The 26,951-nt window shown below is 32.6% G+C and overlaps 1 protein-coding gene across 11 annotated transcripts in view; it reads right to left on the bottom strand.

The window, feature by feature from the left end:
- Nucleotides 1-26,951, bottom strand: part of Dmd (dystrophin) — a 2,367,748-nt gene that overhangs the window by 1,304,368 nt on the left and 1,036,429 nt on the right. For all 11 annotated transcript variants that reach the window (XM_063279795.1, XM_063279798.1, XM_063279800.1 and 8 more), the window contains 4 exons: nt 19,159-19,338; nt 18,389-18,517; nt 16,181-16,351; nt 2,069-2,191 (listed from right to left, as the gene is read on the bottom strand). In XM_063279795.1, coding sequence (XP_063135865.1) covers nt 2,069-2,191; nt 16,181-16,351; nt 18,389-18,517; nt 19,159-19,338 — 603 coding nt within the window. The remainder of the gene's footprint in view (nt 1-2,068; nt 2,192-16,180; nt 16,352-18,388; nt 18,518-19,158; nt 19,339-26,951) is intronic.

Genomic DNA, 26,951 nt, shown 5'->3' with positions numbered 1-26,951 from the left:
TTACTAAATAAATTTTAAAATATACAGTAGTTTACACAGTAATCTATGTTTTATATTTAAATATAAATGCTTAAGTTTAGGATATAGAGCATTAATATAAAAATGATGGTGACATATTTCATATATTGAAAATAATGTCTAAAATGATGCACAATTATGCTGTCTTTAAGCAAATAAAATAATATGCGCATGCCTGAAAATAACTTCAAAAGTTTTCAATCCTCATTTTGCTATAGTCTCAAAGGACAATTGTTTTATTCTTTAAGAAAAAATACTCATAGGTAGCAATGAATATCCTAGTAAGAGCACCAGTGGAAGGGGAAGCCCTGGGTCCTGCTAAGACTGAACCCCCAGTGAACTAGTCTATGGGGGGAGGGCGGCAATGGGGGGAGGGTGGGAGGGGAACACCGATAAGAAAGGGGAGGGGGGAGGGGGATGTTTGCCCGGAAACTGGGAAAGGGAATAACACTCGAAATGTATATAAGAAATACTCAAGTTAATAATAAAAAAAAGAAAAAATAGTTTAATTCTATTTACTTAAAGATACAATTTGTAAAACATGCTATTGCAATATCATTGCATTTGGGTATCTTTGTGCTTCTCTTGTTTCCTGTTATTCAACTCCAAATCTAAAATGTATCTACTACAAATATGTACTATGCAATAGTACCCAGGTATATCACTGAGCTAATAATAAATGACATATAAACTTCAAAAGGCACATTATATGTATTATTATGTGTGCTAATAAACATAGTATATGTACATCTGTAACACAAGGTTACATTTCAAAGTAAAACTGAGGACTCATCTGCTCTAAGACACATACACTCATTTGTAATCTGTGAAATAATATTTTAATACGCCTTTTGAAACTTTCAAAAATTTCAGTGGCTCGGACAAAAATCAAATATAAAGAAAACTTTTTAGCTCATTTCCTCCAAATGAGGGTTCTATGGCAGGGTTTGTAGTGACTTTTGATTTCTTCACCCTGGACTTTCTTCTTTAACATGAAGTAGAACTCAGTATTTCTGGAAGTTTCTTCCTGTCCTTTTTCCATAAGCTGAGCTGTGAAGGCCACTAAACTTCTTATATAAAGAAGTACTCATTGAGACAGCTCCAAGAAGTAAGAATTAATATTTCCCATATTAATTTATGTAACCAGCACTTAAAAGTAATATCGTGCCTTCTAGTACTGTGTTTAAGCATTATCTAAGAAGCCTTTAGCCTTGATGCATATATGAAAATCTCTACTGCTTTATACATGTAAAGGATAAGAATGCTATAGTGGTGATGGCGGTGGAAGAGGATAAAAGAAGATGTGAAAAAGTAAAGCGAATGAAGCATAAAGATACTCAGTGAATAGTGATGTGATATGGAAATGTTCAAGCCAAAAAAAATTAGCAAAGATTTGAAGATCTTCTAAGTTTATATACAGGGTACATGGACTTATTTCTTTACTTCTACTGGTTAAGCAACATGGAATTATTTTACATACATATATATATATTTAATATATATTTGACATTCAATATTAATGACACATACATCCATATATATATTTAATATCTATATATTGATATATTGATATAAGTACGTATATATCTAAGTATTTTCTCAAATATTTCATAAAACCACTTTATTACAAATTTAGTTAGACAATATTTACATTTCATGCAATTGTGTTTACTATTACCAAAAACATCAGAAAAAGAAAACATCAGATATATAAGAAAGTGGAATTTTGTATCATATTTTAATTTATTTCCTAAATCACTATTTCCTTTTACATTTTGCCTTCTGAACATTAAATCGGAATAAGTCAAAAAAGAATTGAACAATTTATTAAATTTGAGAGTGTTGCTTTATGTTCATAAGTTGGTAATTTGAAAGTTATAATAAAATGTCAAAAGGAATACATTCTATTTAATAAAATAATTAAAAATAACACTATATGAATTGCAATATTCTGAGAATTCAGTTGGAGACATAAGCTATACTATTTCTTGCCAAATAGTTATTCATTTTCATTCCCAGTTCATTCACACTTTCATCATAACCAATTTACCATATCTTTATTGAAGTCTTCCTCTTTCAGATTCACCCCCTGCTGAATTTCAGCCTCCAGTGGTTCAAGCAATTTTTGTATATCTGAGTTAAACTGCTCCAATTCCTTCAAAGGAATGGAGGCCTAAAAAAAAAAGATAGTGCTAATTTAAATCAAAATTACTTTTTATTAGAAACATAAACCAAATGAAATGCATTTATTCAGACCCCTGTTGCTAAAATAATGACATGCATTATGTTTCCATATTAAAGTTTATGAAGGTTTTGAAATACAACTGTGAAAGTACCCGAGGACACATATATGGAGAAACATTTGTCGCCATAGCCGAATATACATGCAAGATAATGCAATTCATCATTCCAGAATACCAAAATAGTCATTTACATATATTTGCCTATGCTATATTTTTAATATTTTAAAGTTTAGTCTTATTTTAGACATTCTGATAGTACAACATTTAAGTAAATATGACTTTCCAAAATTGTCTCATTCATCAATAACAGTGTATTTGGGTAAACACTGGAATTTTCATGTTATTTTTAGAACAACCATGTGGCAATCTGTTCAAATATTTCAAATGCCATTTTTACCATGGTGCAAATTCCTGGCATGTTCTCCTAAGTCAACACTATTAGCTTACCCCAGGAATGTTTCGTTAAGTTACATAAATACATACTTATAAATGAAACCCAAATATTTCATATATTCACAATGTATTTAATTCTGAAATTGATACTGACCATAGTTTAAAAATTCTTAATAATCCTTTGAATTCTAAATGAAATATTTTAAAATGCATGGAAACATGTTGAAAATAAAATATCCAAAGAACCATGCGATTATTAAAGTTCTATTAATAAAATCTACTTATTTTATTCTCTTGAACATTATTTTATATTGAATAGATTAATATTAGAATAGTAGAAATCATTTTTACCTGACCATTTCATAAGATTATAACTGTAACGTATAGTATAAATTATGTCACATCTTCAATGTCCTTTTCCCTATCCAGGGAATGGTTTATTGGATCCTCTTTAAAAGGACATAGAGTAAATACTACTTCAATCTTTAATTATGGTCTGTCATTTGAAATATAGCAATTTTTCAAAAGATAGAATCTAGAATACCCTAAACTTAAAGGTTTGCAGTCTTTCAATTATTATCATACGGCCACAGTTCACATGCATATAGGATCCAAATATACACACAATACTTATCTGGTGGCACTTTAAATTATTGAACTGTTGTTCATCTTTGTTGATAGTCTGTGAGAGCAAATTGCTGTTCAAAACTTTTATAGATAGAAAGTAAATATTAAAAGTAAACTTCATCCACTAATTAGATATCAACATTTCTATTTGTAGCTAGTTTTACCTGTTTGGTTCCATGTGCTTTTGTGCTAGCTCTTCCTCTATCCACATACTTAGAACAATATCAAGGTCTCAGAAGGTGAGTATTTGTGACCCTGCCCCAATGTTTCTTCTATAATTAAATACTTGTTCTTCCAAACACCATGACTTTCAAATAGTTACATTTAGCTATGACGTCCCTTTTGAAATCTTGTCTAAATTTTCCAACAGCTAATTACATGCCAAGTCTAGCTGATATCCAAGGGAGAAGGGAAGGCAAGGGGGAGAGAGGGAGACTGAGGGACTGAGAGGTAAGGAGGGAGAGGGGGCTGCAATCAGGATGCAAAGTAAAGAAATAATAAATAATAAAAATTCAATCGTTAAAAAATAATATTTAAGTTCAAATGGAACTGTGCTTTTTCTCAAAGTATATGTAATACCATTTTACCTAATTTAGTTAAAACCATATCTTTATTATTCGTCAAATATTCTCAAAACACAAATCCTGTTGTTATCAGATACATTCGTAGATATTGGCTATCCTTGGATCTAATTAATGTCAAATATAAATTAATTGCCTATGGTCCACTTTCTTTGTAAACCCAGTAATACCAAAAATCTCCAAAGAGGTATCCAATTCCTTTCCTTACCAATAAGCCTCATGTTGTTCACAGTGACCAGGTCAGTATGTCTCCAACTACAGCAATTGTGTTTTTGCTATACAGGGACCTTACCCATCTACTAAAAAACAAAACAAAACAAAGCGAAACTCCCCAAAGAAAACAAACAAACAAACAGACAAACAGACAGACAAACTACAAACAAGAACAATAAGGTATAGGTTCCAGAATGATCATCAAGCCCTTTTCTAATCTGTTATTGATAATCTTTTTAGGCTTAATTAATATATAGGATTGCTTTAAAGGCTGTTTTATTGTTTTTTATTACCTTCTCCCAAGATTCAAATAATGCTTCTGATAAAAAAAACAAACTCTTGACTTAAAATTTCTATATTGAAATCAGGCTTCACATATTAGCTGAGAAACCTCAACCAACATTTGCACTTATCTTTTCTAGAGTACAGATTATATTATTCATAACAATAACAAGATTTGCTTCATTAGAAAGTTATGAAAATCAAGTATGTTGAGTGTTTACCTGAAATATAATAAATATTCGATAAACGTCTATTATCACTGTCTCCCAAACACCTATTTACCTGTGTGACACAAATTAATACTCAATACATCTTACCTCAAATGCTCACCTCTAAATCATAGCCATTACCCAAATTTTCTCTTTTGAAAAAGTTTCTGAAGGGCAAATGCTTCTTGGCTTTATTTTATTTTGGTAATGAATTATAGAAAAATAAAATAATTTAGCATGGAGAAATTTAGGTGCCAGTTTGTCAAACTTTATCAAACTTGCTAAGGAAAGCTGACATATTAATCTGTAGTATTGAAAATAATCCCAAGGAAAATGTCAATGTACTCATGTTTTATACTCTGAAGTATTTTCTTTAGCAGTTATTTGGAGAACTTCAGAACCAGTGAGAAATGTCCCCCATCTATTAAATGGGTTTCTTTCATTATATCTAAAATCATTCCTTCTGTGGAGTAGGTATTCAAAAATATTCTTTTTCTAGAAAAGGAAGTAAACCTTTTACAATGCTGTAATACCATAGCAGAATGGATATTTCAAGAATCATAACGATTATATAGAATTACATATATAACAGTGTTTTTGGTCAAACCAAAATTACTTTCCATGCTTGATAAACACTCTACCCTGACCTAATTATCTCCCAATATACACAATTTCTAAAGACAAAATTCAAAAGATCTGATGCTTCTTTGTTATTCATATGTAAAATATGTCAGCAGGGTAAATGGTACAAAGAACATGATATCATAATATACAAAAGGCAAAATCCAACTATAAACAAAGAAGGAAACACACCACCAGCAAGCTATTGACATAATATTTTAGACAATAATATTTCAAAAATGAATATAAATTCACACAAAAGATGGAAACTTAAACACATTTTAGCAAAATACACAGAGATGATACTTGATTTAACACTACTCTCCATTTGCTAAAAGACCATTATGAGGGTGAGAGATTAAACACTAACAATGTCATTCCAAATAAATAATATAAATTAATAAAAAGTATTTGCAGATTGTACTTTAGCCCAACATAAGAATAAATTTTAAATTTGGACAGTTTCAAACTGGAGTAAATTTTTCATTGCTGAAAATATACAAGTAAGTGCTAAATGGTGATGATTTTGGTCATATATTTTAAATATGGCTAGTTTACCGTGGGTACTACATTAAAATCTTATACCTCATTATGAAATCTATTCATATTCTTAATAGTGTTCTCAATAGAAATACAATGAGTCATAAATTCAATTAAAATGAACTAGTTAGTAAATTAAAAACAAAATCAAGCAAAATTCTTTTATTTTCCATATGTGCAAAATGCTATCTTCCAGTATTCAGTAATATGTTCAGTTATGTAACTAAAATGCTATCTTCTAAGCCACAAAATTAATAATTATATTTTATATTCAGTATTTCAAACCAAATATTTTAAATGTAGACATGTTTTAAAATTATGTAACATCTTAATTTAGATTAGGCAAATTTTAAATGATTACTAGACTCTTTTTAGTGTAGATCTATACTATTTTAGCAATGGCAAGTAATGAGATTTAGCTTTCATTATGAACTAAAAAATAGGCATAGAATAAAATCTTATCAATGGTATAGAAAATTTGAATATTCAAAAATTTTATTGTGTTGCATTTGTTACATTTTATAGGTTTTATAAAACATCAGTTTCATTCACATGCATTTTAGGATTTTTTTCTGTTACTTTTTAGATTATATTTTTGAGAGAGTCTTTCAAGATTGCCCTTTGGGTATGAGAAATTTTAAATGGATTTATGAGGAGTTTCAAGATTATCTATCCACATTTATTTGTGATTCTAAGCTAATTTTGAAATTAGCATTACCTCTTGTATCAGACTACATTTTGCATACCAAATACGACATTCAATCCTTTTTCTGAAAAAGGAAACAATCTTTTTTATATACATTAGTAGTTTTAAGGCTATTTGAACTTTGATAAATCAATGACGATTTTTCATTCAAAATGACAATAAGTAATCAGCCCTATTATTCCATCTGTTGACCAGAAGAAATCAGGCCCTTCGTACACTCGTGTTCACTACTGTTTGTGCATAACAAATTAGAAAAAATGTAATTGTTGAGTTAAGAATTCACTAGCTCAACATTATAACACAGTAATGAATTCTTATAAGGAAGACATGTTTGATTATTAGTGAAAGGTTTTCCTTGCATGTGCTTGTTGTTATCCATAATTCTGTATTCTCATGAAAGCTATTAGAAGAAATCAATAATGTGGAAGTCCCTGTTGTTTCAAAGCCCACATAGACCTTGTTATGGTGATGCACACTTGTAATAAGGGTACATGGAGGCTGAGATAGAAGAACTGCATATTTGAATCAGTCAGAACTACAAAATGAAGTCCTTTCTCATCAAATATAAAAAAAACTGAATGAGTAAATAAACTCAGAAATGATTAAAGTTTTTTAAGGTACCATGTTATTGTCTATAGAAGTTGGAGGCTATGGTTGACAAATCACATTCAAGGTCAAATAAAATACTTTTACTTACTTAGTGACCACAATATTACTAGAATCATAATTATGTTACATATTAGACACTGAACACAAGATAGGTTTTAGTGTACATAGAAAATAATAGAAATGAAGATATAATATAGTCATAGAAGCATATAGCAATTATTACTTTGCACAATTGTTTTACTTACCTTTTTATTTTAAGAACTTTAGCATGACCGTGCAGTTACACAAAAATACATAGAAGATAGAACATAGAAAGCTTTAATAAACAGATAAATGGACACAAAAGAAAGGAGAGACAGAGAAACTGAGAAAGACAACACTTGGTTTTCCTTGATATTTTAATATTTCTTTAAATTGCTTAACAACTATTAATTGTGCTTTGTTGAAAAATTTAAGGATTGACGAGACTTAAGGCTCTATTGAAGCTATTGCATTAATGGTCAGGTATATCACAAGTCAACAAAGAATAAAAACTGAACAAAGTAGAATCAATTACAAACTGAATCACTAAATTTTGAAAGCATGTATAGTTATTTAGATATACTTTATTTATATTGAAATGTTAGCTTTCTGTTGGCTAAATATTACTTTAGCCTGTACATATACAATTGCATGATAATAAATATGTTTACACAGATAACATTGTAAACATCTGTTATTTTTGAGTATGGAATCTAAATCATCAACATAAAAACACTAGAAGGGAAACACACTGCAATCTAAACTGAAAATAAATTATATGAGTGCTATTGGGCTAAACTTCTTTCAAATCAATCAATCAATCAATCAATCAATCAATATTTTTTCATTTTGCATGTTTGAAGTAGCATTTTTTCAGTACAACCACTAAAACTTTTTCAGTAAAACCACTAAAACAAGAATAAAGAAAAAATAGCTGATAACAATAAAGAGTAAAGTCCACTAACTCTTCCAATACAGAAGAGACTAATGACAAATATGGACAGTAATTTCAAATATCCCCGTGTACAAAGGGAAGAAAATGTACAAAGGTAAATAAGATCCTTTAAAGACCTCTATCTCTCTAAGTAAAAAGTTAACCAAATTAATACATTGTGGGATTAGTGACTTTTTAATTTTCCATTTAAAATATGAGAAAAATTTGAAATGGTTGTAACAAAATGTTCAGTGGCTCACAATTGTATCATCAATTGCTTGGACTCTTTTTTGTAATAGGCATGGTAATTATGGGTAAGGTACCAACCTACTTTGAATGCTTTACTGGTGAAAATATGGCTAAGTTGTGAAGATCCCTAGGAGGATTGTCCAATACATTTCTATAGATTTGCAAGTTGGTAAGATAAAATTCTGGGATAGCTACTTCATAACTGGATAAAAATTGATTGTATAAGGCATTATTGGATTAAGATTCATTGGCTACTTGTGTTAAGTATTACTGGAAGTAGTTTTCTTTCTATGATTATGAAAATTCAGTAATATCAAATGGAACAGGAAAGGGTTTAGCTCTAAATTATGGTGCAGGTTGGGGTGGAGCTAGATAAATTAAATGTAAACTTATAATTTTTTGGAAAACTGTATTTTCAACTTTCTATATTTTATAATCGCAGGCATTATGTTCAGCACCTTGTGATATTAAAATAAAGAAGTGTATTAAAGTTGCAATTTAAAATGAACTTGATTATATTCACATGAATGTATCACAGGATTAATCTGATTTTCTGTCATAGAGAGAAGTAAGGAACCATGTTGGGAATTTGTAAATCAGTGATCTATGCAAGAGAAGTGAGATTTAAAAATTTCTATCCAGGCTATTTAACTGTGAGAATTCAGTGATATACAACCTCCCTTATATCCTCATATAATTATCCAATAATCTCCTCTCCAAAAAATGACTACGTTTGAATGCCCTTACACTAACTGGGAAAATTATTTTGTTTTTAAGATCCAACAACTAGTAATTGACAAATAGCTTTACTTACAATAAATGTCAGGTTAATAAAATAAAACACAGTTAGATCAAAAAACAGTATTCGCTGTATTCAGCAGTTAAAATAATTAAAATAATTATAAGCTATTTATTTATTATCAAAATTTAAATGTAATTAACTCTGCTTGTTGGGTTGTAAAAATATGTGAAACAATTTTATTAGAATAGAAAGTGTGTGGATTGGTTCAATTTTTATTAATTTCAGCTTAATTTAAATAGCATGTATATTATATAGCTTGAAAATTTAACTGTTATTATCTCTTAAGATATTAATTATAAATACTACATATTGCATAGTATCTGCAGCTGTCCCCCTTACTCTTCATCTACATTACATTAGAAAACTAAGTCAAGGTTATAATCATATAACATGAGGAACTGGGACAAAGTATGAATTTTGGCCCTTTCTGTCAGAAGAGAGGCTGTTTTCGAATATGATTAGAAAGAGATTGCCTGGGAAAGGATCAGTATATTCATATTATTATACTGATCACAAAAAATTAAGTTTTATTTAAATTACCAGATCTAGTAAATCTTAATTTGACATCCTAGTTCATGTCAATTATATTGTTTATTTTGTATTGATAAGGATAAAATTATCAGTCTAACATATAACTCAATTATTTTTCAAACACAAAATTATGTTTTAAAAAAGCTATGTATTTTATTGTCTATGTCGTATATTCTACATTATGCAGAATCTTGCCAGCTTTCTCACTGGTTATCTCATAAGCCACTAGAAATACCTAAATGTTTTTCATCTACAGAAATATTAGTTTTATATCTGTTGGTGGTGAGTAAAGTTTGAAAACTGACACTCACATTATTTGTTATATCAATAAAATGATGAATATTTAAACATATGAAGTCAGATTTCCCAAATCTGGTTTTACTGTTACATTACATATATCAAAACTTCTAGAAGAATTTTAGTTTCAAGTTCTAAGGCCCATATGGAATATAAAAGAATATGTGGCAAATATATACTATAATATATATGTTTTATTGAATAACTAAAGACAGTAAAAAAACATATTCACCCTCTTTTAACTGCTTAATTTTTATCCATTTCAGAGCCAATATGTAAATTTCAAGGTACATAAAGAATAAAATATTTTACATATGTAGAAGTCATATGCAAAACTTTTGCAATATTTTTCCATAAAATGAAACAACTGCCTGTGTTAATAGAACAGAGCTTTATGTAATATAGTTAAAATTCATTGGAAATCATTGAATAATGGAATACATATCTTGACACATATTTAATTATTGAAATTCATTCATAGACTTTCTCATGCAATCAGTTTGGAATTCTAATCAATCATTTCATTCCCATCTTCTTGGCCTTTCAAACAAAATCTCTGATAATTCCCAACTGTTCTAGCTAGGAAGATCTGGAGGTTTGCTCTCTTAGTCCATTTGCATTAGCACTGCCAAGAAACTTTTCATTAATATGAATTTTCAGGTTTATTTTTACTTCCACTATGCATGTATCTCTTTGTGTGGAGGCTTTTTAATCTGTGTTTTACAATCTCCCAAGTGCAAACAAAAACTGGAGAATTTTTTCTAGATTAGTACTTCTTTTTATTACTATAAACGCTCCATTATTTCAAGTCCCCTTTGTATCTCATAAAGACTATTGTGTAGCCTTCCCACCCGGTTTCCCTCATTCCTGAGGGAATGTACAGTTGTGTTCTCTCATGCCACTGCCCTAATCATTCAAGAATGCATGAATCAGAACTATTACAAAGTCCTCACTAAGCACAATGTATTATTCTTGTGGGCATGACCTTTTACAACTCTAACCAGTCTCCTCAATTTTATCATCCACAAATGATAAGCTTCATATTCCATGTCCTCTATCCCTAAAGAATCTTAATTTAGTCTCTACTAAACACTGTATACTGGAGCCTTTTCATTGGCTTTTCCAAAACTGTTTTCTCCTCAAAGCTCTTGGAGTGACTATTAAATTCACATATGATGAAAATGACTTTCAATCCAGCACTCATGAATGTATCTTGAATATAAATGTAAGATACTTAAAGCTTTCACATTTGAGCTAACAAGAGTACCCACAGGACCAAACATTGTATTGTGAAAATAATGTATGGACACTGAGAATTTATCTAGTCAGCTCCTTTCTTCTCAAAGACCCACCAAAACAAACTTCATCAAGTGTGAATACCTCTCCTATTAGAAGACTTCTACTAGAATGAAGAAGAGAAGTTTCCTTAGCAACCACATTTAGAAATAACATATTTCTTTCTAATTTCTTTCCTACGTAAGGTGTTTCGTGGCACCTTCTGTTCCTAATGGCATTGCTTGACCTTCTCATTCAGCTCAGATACATTAAAACAAAGAAAATTTAGACAAGGTATCACTTCTTATTGTTCAACTTTGCTAGGAATTATTAAAGGAACTGTGGCTTAATTTCATAATTATGAACTACTTCACTAGAACTACCATGTCCATAAACTAATCTCACAATTATTAAGACATTTTCAAATGTTCTTAACAGGTTCTCAAACTGTTGGAAATTTGATAAATTTAAATAAATACAAAGAGGTAGCGTTTTAGGTATTTTAAGTGTGTATCAATTGAAGTAGAACTTTCTAGTACCTTTTAAGTCTAGTTGATTACCCTTTTTTTGAATACTCTTTGAATATATAGCCTATTCCAGCTTGTCTAACAATGCTTGTCTCAGTTCTCAAAACTTGATAACTAAGCAGTGGCTTAATATATCTAACCAAATAATATTTTTTTCATTTTTATTTACTTGGAATCAATATAACAAAAAGTTTTCTAAATATCTGCTTCTTACATCATTTATTCACATGACAATGCTGAGGTTATAATTGGACAGGCATTATCTTCCTAAATTGATAGATGCCAAAGATGGCCTGAAGTGGAAATATGCCAAATTATACAATTAGTAATATATTTAGCTATTTGTCAATGCAATTGGGAAGTTTCAACTCAAGAACTTGATTCTTGTTCTGTTGCCCTATCCAAAACTAACTGAGAATACCAGGGGTTGCTCTTTTGAATTTTAAAATTTTTTACAATAGATTCCAAGCAACCAGAGCTTCCAGGGACTAAGCCACTACCTAAAGACTATACATGGACTGACCCTGGACTCTGTCCCCATAGGTAGCAATGAATATCCTAGTAAGAACACCAGTGGAAGGGGAAGCCCTGGGTCCTGCTAAGACTGAACCCCCAGTGAACTAGACTGGTGGGGGGAGGGCGGCAATGGGGGGAGGGTTGGGAGGGGAACACCCATAAGGAAGGGGAGGGGGGAGGGGGATGTTTGCCCGGAAACCGGGAAAGGGAATAACACTCGAAATGTATATAAGAAATACTCAAGTTAATAAAAAAAAAAAGAATGGATACCTTTTATTAATTACTCAACAGAGTATAGAGGAGTAACCTGTGACTTTTCATGATAGGCTTTGCTCTAATTAGTTGTTCTTACAGTTGACTGAAAAGGGGCTAGCCTAAAATTAATCCTCATATTGAATTCATAACTTCCTCTTGTTCATTAACAAAGAATTTGTATGTTGTAGTTAACAACAGCAATTTTGTCCTATGTTATACTTTTTCATGAGAAAATTTACCCACAGTAACAACCTGAAATCTCAAACAGCAGCTCATCCGATTTTAACATCTAAGATAGTGGTGACACTATTCTCCAAGCAGAAACATTCTACAACACTAATTATCTTAAAGATGTAATTTGTCAAGACAAAAATACTGAAGTATCCAAATCAAACGTTATAGGATTTTAGACTATCTGATTTTGAAAAAATTAACACCATATTCTCCAGATACAATTTTTACTTCTTGAGTTCAACCATAGGAGTAAAATTTCAAAGGGTTTATAATCCCTACATACCTAATTCTGTTACTTTATACTTCATACAATCAATTTTGAATCATTCATTTTGATGATCATGATCATTTTCCTTTTGGTGTCGAGACATAGGTGTGCAGTTGTACACTAGAGATACAAGTAAAACAAGGTTCTGGACACTAATATTATTAAAGTTTATACCTTTAAAATTGTGTTCTTTTTTTCTTATATATTCTTATACATCAAATTTACAGAAATGTCGCTTAAAGCAATAAATTTAAAACTACTTTTAAAAGATAAGTGCAATCCAATGCTTTTTTTCTTTTACGTTTGCAACTTAACGATAAACTGCTGTTCTACTAACAATTGTTGTACAATCCTTGTGACTATTTTAACTTTGTTACATTTGAGAAGTTTATGGGACAGACTGACTGGTAAAAGCAATTTAAATCTCATCGTGCTGAAGTCTTTCATTTTGAAGACTATGCCTTTCTATAAACTTCATTTTAAATTTAACTTTTTTATTTTTCATTTTTATTGGTTATTTTATTTATGTCCCTCTCAAATGTTACTTCCTTCACAGTTTCCCCTCCACAAACTCCTATCCTCTCCCCCTGCTTCTGTGAGGGTGATCCCTACCTGCCCACCCACTCTTGCCTCAGTGTCAGCCCTACCCTGGGACATAGAACCTCCACAGGACCAAGTGATGCCAGATAAGGCAATTCTCTGCTCCACATCCAGCTGGAGCCATTGTGCCCCCCCCACCTGCCCCTGCTCCATGTATTCTTTTGTTGGTGGCTTAGTCTCTGGGGGGTCTGGTTGGTTTATATTATTCTTCTTCCTATAGGATTGCAAACTCCTTCAGCAACTTGTCCTAACTCTTCCATTGGGGTCCCCTTCTTAGTCTGACGTTGTGGCTGCATGCATGTTTACCAAGTAATATATCTCTGTTAGGTGCTATTCTATGCTTAAAGATTCTTGCCTCAAACAAGCAAACCTTTAGTACAAAACAAAACCAACCAATCAAAAACAAAACAAACAAAATACACACAAAACTGCTTTATATGAAAACATAGACACTCAGAGGTATTGCCTATCTCCAGGGTTTTAGAAACTTTGACTTGGTTTTCTCCACCTTAGAGGTGTTTTGAAAATCTCCCTGAAGAGGTTTTAATACTAAATGAATTTTTTATTTTTGCAATTTGTTTGGTTTTGTGTTTATAAAGACATTTAAACAAATATCTTAACATTCTTTCATTTGTACAATTACCAGTAAAATGGAAGTGCAATATAATTTTTGGTTTAACAGATAATCAGACACATTTCATCAATGTGGTATTAGTTTTAGCATTATAGAGCATAATTATCACTTCAGAACAATTATCAATGTAATATCTAGTCATTTTTGTAAGCAAGGGATGGCAGATACTGAGACAAAAGTGTGATTGGTTTATCAATATATGTTTTAAAGAATTGATTTGGAATAGCTTATGCTTTGCTTGGAAGGATGAGTAAAATATTAGATTTGAATGTCCTACTAGATGCATGATTTTTAAATTAGTAATCAGATTTCAGGCAGAATATAGAAAAAAATTTACTTTGAAACCTTGCTTATGAAATTCTCTTAATGAGAGTTCTATTATAAAGAATAAATTCTCCCCTTTTCAGTGTAGTACCTACGAGCCACAATCTCATGAATTAACTTCCAGAAAAGTACATCCACATATTCTTTTATATATCCTATAGCTTAGTAGTTTAGCAAAATTGCATATGCATCCACGAACAACATAAAATTTAATAACATTAATAGGGTTGCTAAAATTAAATTCCTTCAGTTATTCAGGTGGCAACTACATCATAAATTTCATCAGAAATAACAATTGTTATTTAAGAACAAGAATATATTTTGTGAAGGTAAATTTTTAAGGTAATTGATGATGTAAATTATTTATAATTTCTGATACTACATTTTATATATTCTATATATTTTGAAGCATACTTCAAATATATATTCTGACCACTGCAATACCTTAGAAATTTAGAAATTGTCATATATCTATACATACATATGTATATATCATTTGATGAACATATTGATAAAAATAATTTTTAACACATTCTAATTTTCTGAAAATCAAATAAATAGGCAATACTTCAGGTATACTTCATCTCTACTGTTTAAGTTTTACTCTGATGATAAAGTATAATTATACCTTCAGAACCCTTGCACAGTATCAGTATCATATTTGGTCAATGTTAGTAAATATGAAAAATCAGATGAAACTCAATATGATAAAAATGAAATTTTTTTATCTCTATATATTAATTTTTCAATTAAGTTGTCCCAATATTTAACTATATTTATAAGTATGTGTTTTGTTCATATTTATATTTGCATTTGTTCCATATTTGATTGAAAAATGGGTCAGACTACAATGTGTAAAATTTCAAATAATTCCTTGCATTTCAAATCTAATCCCAAACATTGAAATTTTATAATATGCTAGTTACATATTTTGGCAAGCTATTTAAGATAATTTTATATCCAATACATGTTATATAAATATAAAGACTATCATGCAAAATTACTATACTCTCAAGTTCTTAATTAAATAGAATAGAAGTAAGCATACAAAGCTACACAAAATATAGAATTTAAGTTTCACATTCACTTGATTTCAAGACTTGAGCATTTCAGTATAACCTAATGGATTTTGTCACAACGCTTTCAGTTAGCATGAGCAAATCATATACACAAATGTGCATAACAAGGAAAGAGGTACAAATAACCTTGGTCATGCAGATGTACAAGGCCTTATAGTGGATATATGATATGCGTCACACACGAGCAATATTATATTTAGCAAAATATTTCAGTAGTGCTTGGTTTAGGTAGATGTCCTTTGTGCTTTTTTAAATTATTTATTTTTTATTTATTTTGGCCTGCTGCATGCTCTGTTACTTAATTATAGGTGATCCCTGAATGTACATGTAAGCCATTGTTGCATTGCAGGGTGCAGTTCTAGCATAGCTGTGGCAGGAAAAGGTGTGACAGAAAGAAAGATAGAAAGAAAGGAAGAGAGGTGTATCTCCATTATAGTCAGTGGCAAAACTTCCTTAAGTATATTTTGGGCTTCATTTTCATTTTCCTTTTGAAAACCATGTTGTGGGGATTCCTTGCCCCCTTCAGAGTATTGCGCAACCTTCTTAAGAGATCATTTAGCACAAGTTTCCACCTTGAAGTAGATCTTCCTACCTTTCCAGTCTTAATTCTGTGAGAAATAGCTGCAAATCGACGGTTGAGCTCGGAGATTTGGGGCTCTACTATTTTCCTGCAGTAGTCACCGCGGTTTGCCATCAATTTCGCTGCTTGGTCACGTGTGGCGTCCACCTTTGGGCGGATGTCATTCATTTCAGCCTTTAAACGCTATATTCCATGAGCAAGAAACAGGGCTTTAGGTTAGTAACCAAAATTGCAGGACACAGAAAGGAAGAGAGAGAGAGAGAGAGATGTAGGGAGTGGCAGAGGAAGAAAGAGAGAGGAAGATATGACAAGAAGCAAGAATAGCATGCTTGCAGAGGTAAAGAGTGAAAAGAACAAAACCAATTTCAATAATAGGGAAGTAGAATTAAGCTGTGTGCCATCTTAAACTGCTAGGAAGCTACATTTTTAAGTTTCATGTATGCCTGTTTAATCTGTCTACTTAAGGAAAAATTTCTGGCTTCTAGTTATTATCTGGAAATAAGCATATTATTATGCAGTTAATCATATTTCTATTATCTTTGTTAGAAATTAACATTTATAGTTTTATAGAATTGTGTGCTTAGGTGGAAAATTACAAGAAGCACATTTTTCCTATTCTTTTTTGATACTTCTTAGAACCTCTTTAAGTTTTTGAATATCATAGAAAGGGTGGTTCTCCAGTACATAAATATACAGTATTGTATATAGAAAGGAGGAATATTGTGCATGGAACAAAGTAGAGCAAGTCTGCATATTTCAAATATCCTGCTTATAGTATATAAAAAATTTGGATGAATTTTGCCATTCTATGATATTACTTGATATAACAAGAATTAAGACTACTGATAATGACACTTATCCATGCCTACATATAACTCAGATAATAATAAATATTTTAAAGATATCCTAAAAAGTCTTTAGTATATTCTTACAAAAACCAAATTTCAGCACAAAAACATAAAATGAGAGCTAAAAAATGATGGTATACATCTATGATCTCAAAATTATTGAAAGACTGACATGAATTAACAAGTTGAAAGACAATATGAATAATATAATGATTTCTATAACATAGGGATATCTTAAAATTTTCAATATCTAGTAGGCATAATCAAGGAAAGACAGAAATGGTAATAATAGCTGAATTTTTAAACAGTAATAGTAATCAAACATTACTGAAAATTTTAGCAAAAAGGAAGGAGTAAATTGCTAATTTAATGATATCTGTAAAAATCAACTCTTAATTTGATTAATATAAAACATCAAATAGACATAAAGTATCAGTAAGATAGACTTTTGCTTCACAAATCTTGTTTTAGAAACCATATTTTACACCAAAAGTTAATTTGATCTTGTCACTTAAAACAAATGATGCCTGAATAATAACTTTAAAAATGAGAAAAACTTATTCTAAAATAACTTTGTTACTTTTTTAAACATGTGCATTGGGTCGCATGAGCTGATGATAATGAACCATACCATGTTGAAATATCCCTTATTCAAATGCTCTGAAAAGTACTTTGTACTTTTATAGATTCTAGAATATTTACCCTTGTGCAATGTGGTATCTTGATAATTTGTCCAAGAACAAACAAAAATAATTTATATTTTATAAATAACTATTCATTTAGCTTTAAAGTAAATTTGTATAATAGATTAGAATAATTTTGTATGTGAAAGAGTGCCACATGCTGTTGAATAGTCTATTGTAGAATGACATAAATATTAAAACACCTGGGAGTTTGTACAACCCTTAATTTAGTGTTTTTAGAGCAGGCAAACTAAATGCATACTAAGTTTGATCTTTGACACTAGTAGATAGAAAAAATGAGTATTTAATAAAGGCTGTATGAATCAACGAGAAACTATTTTGATGGTGCAGAAAATAATATTGCTATTAAAGTAAGAATGACTTGCAATATGGCAGAAAAGTAATTTGTGCAACCCTTTATGGTTTTAGCACATATAGAGAGAGGTCAGACATGATACCCAAATTATAGATCTCTACAATGACATTGATTTCTAAAATGAGGAGGAATAGAAAGGAATGAATGTCGTAAGATAGAAAATAATGATGGATGATCAAAAGATGGAAGCAACACAGGTAGAAAAAAATAAAGATATTAGGCTTTATAAGAAAGTCTTTGGTATTTTGCAGTTGAAACATAATTGTCATAACAGGTACAGTTTGAAAACTACTTCTCATATTTTATTTGCTACCTTAAGAATATCTTCCTTTTGTTGTGGTTTCCGTTTTTCAGATTCATCTAAAAGTTCATCTGTGTGAATGATCCACTTGGTGATATGCTCTACATTCTGATCAAAGGATTCCATGTGTTTCTGGTATTCCTGAATTGTATGGAAATATATCTGGTTAGACAAAATTCCTAAAGCATTTTTCCACTGTCTACAAAGAAAACAATGAAATATTTAAATTACCTTTAAGTAACATCAGAAATAGAAAGTAATACTAAGTATTGAAAAATATCTTGGAATTATGAGACTCTATATCAGCATATATAGAGAGCAGTTGAATTTTCAAACACAAGTATCATTCCTAATTTATTATTTTCTTGTTTTTGTTTTGTTAGCTTGCTGAGAAGGAAGAGTGAAAAAGAAATGTTGTGTTTTAAAAGAAAATGGTCCCCACAGCCCCCACTATTGTAAGACATGGCTTTACTAGAGTAGGTTAGGCCATGTAGAAAATCTCATTGGGGGATGGGCTTTGAGGTCTCATTTGCCCAGGCTTTGCCCAATATGGAACACAATCTCCCATTCTACTGCCTGGATATCATGAAGTAGAACTCTCAGCACTCTGTCTGGCTGTATATTCCCATGTTTTCCACCATGATAATAATGAACTAAGTCACTAAAACTTTAAGTCAGCCATAATTAAATGTTTTCCTTTAAAAGAGTTGCTATAGTCATGGTGTCTCTTCACAACAATAAAACCTCAGCTAAGACAAAAAGCTTCCTGCCTCTACTCTTACCAACAAAAGATTTAGCCATTCTTCTACTCTGGAGGTGACAGCTATCCAGTTACTATTCAGAAGCGTCAGTTTATCTTCCACCAAAGTTTCTTTCTTGCCCAATACTGTTTTCAAGGAATCTCCTAGTTCCGTGACACTCTTCAAGTGAGCCTTCTGTTTCTCAATCTCTTTCTGAGTAGCCTGTAGGAAAAAATAGCATTAAGATTCAAGTAATGCACTTTATGTAGAATTGGGAAATTTTGTTATACAAATGTGATAGATATTTTAATCATAATTATATATGTTTAATAACTAAACCTAGAGATTTTTCAATTAATATTACATGTTTATTAATTTGATCATGTATTTGTTAAAGGCAGACAATTTAAGACTCATCTATAAAGCAATACCTGTAATTTGAAAATTAAACCACTACGCCTCGGTTATTTTTCTATAGCAACATATTTAGCCTTTTGGAGATATGAATATTTTTGACACCTCGTTAAACTGAATGAACTCCTCACATAATGATTTCTAAAGTATAAAATAAATGTACAAAAAAACTGACACGAAGAAGAAAAGTCATTTTAAAATGAAGTCTATGTCCCAATAACTGCAAGCAAAGTCAAAAAAGACAAAATCATAGATGAAGAACCGCACATCTTGGCAAGTTTCAAGTAGATTCAAATAAAACTTGTACAAGTACAGTCACAGAAGTATTCATGGATAGAAGATAAGAGTATATCTCTATCAGACAGTAGATTTCTTACTCCTAGATGTTATCAACAAATAAACACTTTCATCTATGGATTCTATATTTGTTCTTTTATTATCATTTTATTTTAAAATACAGATCCTGTAGTAACTCATGCCAAATGAATTTATTTACTATGAGCAAAATGATTATTTATAATGAAGGTTTTAATTTGTGGTACAAGAATGAGACAAGGATTGCTTAAAATCAATTTGTTCAGATATTATTCATGACTGTTTATTGCATTCCTCTATGGCACCAGATACTATTGTAAAATTGCCACAGATAACACTATTAACTCGTTTTTGGAATAAGAAAAGTACCAAGTTTGGGTAGACACAGCTTATTTAGAAATAAATAGATAAAAATTAAATTTAAACCCTCTAAACATCCTGTAAATTCTAGGGTAAAATAGATTCTCTATAAATATAGATGGTAATCATTGTTATAGGTACAAAAATAAAACAGTATTGCCTTTATACTCAAGACACTTAGTTTTCTCCCTCAAGCTGTAATTTATAAGCTCCTTTTTAATTTTAAAGTGAGGAAAACATAAGATTATATTCATTATATTCACTATGTTATATCTACATTTGTAGACATAAGGATAGCAAAATTGGGGCTGCATATGTTTCATTAAGTGATATTGTGGTATAGGAAAACATTTACCATGAGAAGAATTCTACTGAAATCATAATTGCAGCAAATGTTAACATTTTATGGGTAAAATATATGATCAGTTAGGTTCAAAAATACTAACCAATAAACTTGATGGTTTTCAGTAAATAAATGTACTATTTCCTAGTCACAAATATATTTTAAAGTTACTCTGATTTGTTAATCATGAAGGAATGGGTAAAACAGATGAATCTTTTCTTATGAAAATTTGCATTATAATCATCGAAATTGGGAAAATTCATTGAGATCAACTCTTCACAGGTAATAGTAAAAGTTAATTTAAGGCAAACTAAAGGTTATTTAATGGTGAGTTACACATGTAAGGTAAATTGTAGAGAAATTTTAATCCAGCAACCAGGGTGCTCTGGCAAAGAAAAACAACTAAAAACTTTCTAAGGCTATATTTTCTGGATGGAATGACATAGCCTCTGTTACATTATGATCTAGATGGAATAGAGACATAACCTTAGTACACGCCTTTAATTTCAAACAATGAAGTGAAGTTTAATTTGTAAAGAGATGCAGCCATCTTTAAAAGTGATATTTAATTGAGGGACAGACAAAGTAACAAATCAGAGAAATCTGTGACAGGATGAATCAGAAATAGGTTATGCCCTACTCTCACAAGCACAGACTAGAAAGAGAGGCAATTGAGACAGGAGTGCCACATGTTCTACTATGTTCATAGCAGCCTTATTTATAATAGCCAGAAAATGGAAAGAACCCAGATGCCCTTCAACAGAGGAATGGATACACAAAATGTGGTACATCTACACAATGAAATATTACTCAGCTATCAAAAACAATTACTTTATGAAATTCGCAGGCAAATGGTTGGAACTGGAAAATATCATCCTGAGTGAGCTAACCCAATCACAGAAAGACATACATGGTATGCACTCATTGATAAGTGGCTATTAGCCCAAATGCTTGAATTACCCTAGATCCCTAGAACAAACGAAACTCAAGACGGATGATCAAAATGTGAATGCTTCACTCCTTCTTTAAATGAGGAAAAAGAATACCCCTGGCAGGGAAGGGAGAGGCAAAGATTAAAACAGAGACTGAAGGAACACCCATTCGGTGCTTGCCCCACATGTGGCCCATACATATACAGCCACCCAATTAGACAAGATGGATGAAGCAAAGAAGTGCAGACCGACAGGAGCTGGATGTAGATGGCTCCTGAGAGACACAGCCAGAATACAGCAAATACAGAGGCGTACTACTTGGAGTACTACTTGGCTATCAAAAACAATGACTTCATGAAATTTGCAGAAAAATGGATGGGAACTAGAAAACATCACCCTGAGTGAGATATCCCAGTCACAAAAGGACACATGGTATATACTCACTAATACGTGGATACACACACTATAAGTCACATACCATATAAAACCCAACAGGAAGGAAGACCACACAAAAGTGTGGATGTTACAATATTACTTAGAGGCAGTGGGAGTACTCTCAGGTGGTAGAGGTAGAGTGAGATCTGGGAAAGAGAGAGCAGGCAGAGGGAAAAGGGGGGCCGGTTCAGATACAGGGGAGATAGGAGAAGTTGAGGGTCAGGAGTTTGAAAGGAGGTGTGTAGCAGTGGGGGGAAGAGGAACTGAGGGTAGCCAGTAGAAAGTCCCAGATGCCAGGGAACCAAGAGGTTCCCAGGACCCAACAGAGAGGACATTATCCAAAATACCCAACAAAGGGGAGGTGGAACCTGTAGAGATCATATCCAATGGATAGGCATGACCCACAATTGAGGCATGGGGCCACCCACCAAACTCAACAAAATAAAAATCCAGAATTCCTACTGTCAAAGATAATACAGGGATAAAGAGTAGAGCAGAGTCTGAAGGAATGGCTACCCAGAGACTACCCCACCTATGGATGCAACCCTTCTGCAGACACCAAACCCAGACTATTGTTGACGCCAAGAAGAGCTTGCTGATAGGAGCCTGGCATAGCTGTCCCGTGAGAGGCTCTGGCAGAACCTTACCAATACAGATGCAAATACTCGCAGCCAACCATGAGACTGAACACTGAGACCCCAATGGAGGAGTTAAGGAAAAGACTAAAGGAGCAGAAGGGGTTTGCAACCCCATAAGAAGAACAAGAATATCAACCAACCAGACACCCCAGAGCTCCCAGGGACTAAACTACCAACAAAAGAGTACACACAGAGGGACCCATAGCTCCAGCTGCATATGTAGCAGAGGATGGCCTTGTCTGGCATCAATAGGAGGAGAGGCCCTAGGTCCTGTAGAGACTGGATGCCCTAGCATAGTGGAATGCTAGGATGCTGAGGTGAGAGTGGGTTGGGGAGAGCACCCTCATAGAGGCAGGGAGCAAGGCATAAGATAGGGGGTTTGTGCAGGGAAAACTGGGAAGGGGAAAACATTTGGAATGTAAATAAATAAAATAACAAAAAAAGTGAAAAAAAAGAGCAGTGGCAACAGAAAGGTGAGGGCAGAGAGGGGAGAGGGCCTGGAGGAGAGAGGAGAGATGGACTAGAAGAGAGGAGAGAAAGAAGGGAGAGAGGGAAGGGGAGAGGAGGGACCACCGAGATCTGTTGATACTTTCAGTTTTAATCTTAATATTATAAAAGTTATTATAATAATTATTAGATTTCACATATATAAACATATAGATGCTATTCTCCAAAATTTAAGACTTCCTTTGAGCTTGAAAACATTCACTATCTCCATTTCATATTTACCCACATTTCTAATGCCTTCCATAAGTTTCCTGAGAATTATTCCAATGCTAATTTTTATATATGTCATAGTACACTCATTCCATCCTTTAAAAACAATACTTTTCCTAAAACTAATTTATTTTTATTTCATATTCTTTGGGATTTTGCCTGCATTTATGTCTGTGGAGCTGTTAGGTCCCCTAGAACTCGAATTATAGACAGTTGTGAGCCTCCATGTAGATGCTGGACATTGAACCTAGGTCCCCTGGAAAAACAGCCAGTCTTCTTAACAGATGAGTCGTGTCTCTAATTTATTTGAATAATTTTGTAAGGGCAGTCATTTTATACTTATATCTTTATCTCACCACAATTTATACAAATATGTACTCATTGGCATTTGATTACAATATCATTCATTTTACTAGGATATTACAGTAATTTTATTGTAATTACCATTTATATCGTATTTACTAAAATGTTCATGAAGTATTAACTAATATACATATAAGAGGTATCTTAAAATATTTTGTCTTACATGTGTATGTGTAATGACTTTAACATTGCTCATCACAGGGAAATGGACAATTGAAATAAAACTAAAATAGAAAAACGGGGTGGTAATGGGGGGAGGATGGAGAGGGGAAGCCCATATAGAAGGGGAGTGGGAGGGGTTAGGGGGATGTTGGCCCGGAAACCGGGAAGGGGAATAACAATCGAAATGTAAATAAGAAATACTCAAGTTAATAAAGAAAAATAAAGAAATGTATTGTGCTGGGGTTTTTAATTTTTTCACTGATGTTATTTAATTTATTCTTTTTTCTTTCTTTTTTATTATTTTTATTGGATATTTATTTACATTTCAAATGTTATTGATTTAAATTATCTAAGACAATTACCTTTAAATTGACGGAGTAGGTTTGTATGTATGCAAGTATATATGTTTGTGTTTCACATTAGTACACCGTACAATCAGGTGTGCTCAATACTTGAAGAACTGTGATATGAATTATTTTGGAGACCATGCATTATTATGTAGGGTTAATATGTATGACATATTTTACAGTTAAACTACATGATAGAATATAATGATAGATTAATATATACATACATACATATATATATATACATATATATAGTTTTCAAGCAATGAATATAGACTTTTTACTAACAATGCATCATCCATTACTGAAGATTTTCACAAAAGCAGAATGTTCAGAACTAAAATTACAGCCATAGCTATAATGACAGTGAATAGTGACTTCAATGGCATTTAACAGATGTTCTATTTTCTAACTAACAGCTGTTTGATTCATTCATTGTACCAAGTTAATGATCTGGTAGTGATATTTCACTTCACACATAAATTACTATTCTCTGTTTTAAAAAGAAATGTAATTTTTCGTGAGAATGCTAGTGTAACAGACTTAAGAAATATAAAATAGTTCTCACAGTTTTCTAGTAAAGAGGGCGATGAGATGAGTCAATTATGCCTATAAACTATGAGTAGGGATTAGATTTCTTTTTTTCTTTTATTGGATTTTTAATTTACATTTTAAATGCTAACACCTTTCTTGGTTTTCCCACCAGAAACATGTTATCCCACTACCCCTCCCCCTCCTTCTATGAGGGTGCTCTCTCAACCACCCACCCACTACCTCCCATCTCCCTGTCCTGACATTCCCCTACACTGGGGCATCCAGCCTTGACAGAACCAAGGTCCTCTCCTCCCATTGATGCCACACAAGGCCACCCTCTGCTAAATATGCACATGGTGCCATAGATCCATCCCTGTGTATTCTTGGGATGGTGGTTTAGTCATGTTGAGCTCTGGGGCGTCTGGTTGGTTGATATTGTTGTTCTTCTTAAGGGGTTGCAAACCCCTTCAACTCCTTAACTCTGCCATTGGTGACCCTATCCTCAGTTCAATGGTTGGCTGCAAGTATCTGCCACTGTTTGCAAATTCCTGTGGAATAACAAATAACAAACAAACAAACAAAAACAGGATAGCTAAAACTATCCTCAACAATAAAAGGACTTCTGGGGGAATCACTATCCCTGCACTCAAGCAATATTACAGAGCAATAGTGATAAAAACTGCATGGTATTGGTACAGAGACAGACAGATAGACCAGTAGAATAGAATTGAAGACCCAGAAATGAACCCACACATCTATGGTCACTTGATTTTGGACAAAGGAGCCAAAACCATCCAATGGAAAAAAGATAGCATTTTCAGCAAATGGTGCTGGTTCAACTGGAGGTCAATATGTAGAAGAATGCAGATCGATCCATGCTTATCACCCTGTACAAAGCTTAAGTCCAAGTGGATCAAGGACCTCCACATCAAACCAGACACACTCAAACTAATAGAAGAAAAACTAGGGAAGCATCTGGAACCCATGGGCACTGGAAAAAATTTCCTGAACAAAACACCAATGGCTTATGCTCTAAGATCAAGAATCGACAAATGGGATCTCATAAAACTGCAAAGCTTCTGTAAGGCAAAGGACACTGTGGTTAGGACAAAACGGCAACCAACAGATTGGGAAAAGATCTTTACCAATCCTACAACTGATAGAGGGCTTATATCCAAAATATACAAAGAAGTCAAGAAATTAGACTGCAGGGATTCAAATAACCCTATTAAAAATGGGGTTCAGAGCTAAACAAAGAATTCACAGCTGAGGAATGCCGAATGGCTGAGAAACACCAAAAGAAATGTTTAACATCTTTAGTCATAAGGGAAATACAAATCAAAACAACCCTGAGATTTCACCTCACACCAGTGAGAATGGCTAAGATCAAAACCTCAGGTGACAGCAAATGCTGGTGAGGATGTGGAGAAAGAGGAATACTCCTCCATTGTTGGTGGTATTGCAGACTGGTACAACCATTCTTAAAATCAGTCTGGAGATTCCTCAGAAAATTAGACATTGAACTACCTGAGGTCCCAGCTATACCTCTTTCGGGCATATACCCAAAAGATGACCCACCATATAACAAAGACACGTGCTCCACTATGTTCATAGCAGCATTATTTATAATAGCCAGAAGCTGGAAAGAACCCAGATGCCCTTCAGCAGAGGAATGGATACAGAAAATGTGGTACATCTACACAATGGAATATTACTCAGCTATCAAAAACAATGACTTTATGAAATTTGTAGGCAAATGGATGGAACTGGAAAATATCCTGAGTGAGGTAACACAATCACAGAAAAACACACATGGTATGCACTCATTGATAAGTGGCTATTAGTCCAAATGCTTGAATTACCCCAGATGCACAGAACACATGAAACTCAAGAAGGATGACTAAAATGCAAATGCTTCACTCCTTCTTTAAAAGGGGAATAAGAATACACTTGGCCTGGAATAGGAGGCGAAGTTTAGAACAGAGGCAGAAGAAACACCCATTCAGGGCCTGCCCCACATGTGGCCCATACATATACAGTTACCAAACTAGATAAGATGGATTAAGCAAAGAAGTTCAGGCTGACAGGAGCCAGATGTAGATCGCTCCTGAGAGACACAGCCAGAATATGGCAAATACACAGGCGAATGCCAGCAGCAAACCACTGACCTGAGAATGGGACCCCCGTTGAAGGAATCCGAGAAAGGACTGGAAGAGCTTGAAGGGGCTTGAGAGCCTGTATGAACAACAATGCCAACCAACCAGAGCTTCCAGGG

The sequence above is a fragment of the Rattus norvegicus genome, chromosome X, assembly GCF_036323735.1.
Source record: "Rattus norvegicus strain BN/NHsdMcwi chromosome X, GRCr8, whole genome shotgun sequence".
NCBI classification, from domain to species: Eukaryota; Metazoa; Chordata; class Mammalia; order Rodentia; family Muridae; genus Rattus; species Rattus norvegicus.
This window is presented reverse-complemented; position numbering and strand designations above follow the sequence as displayed.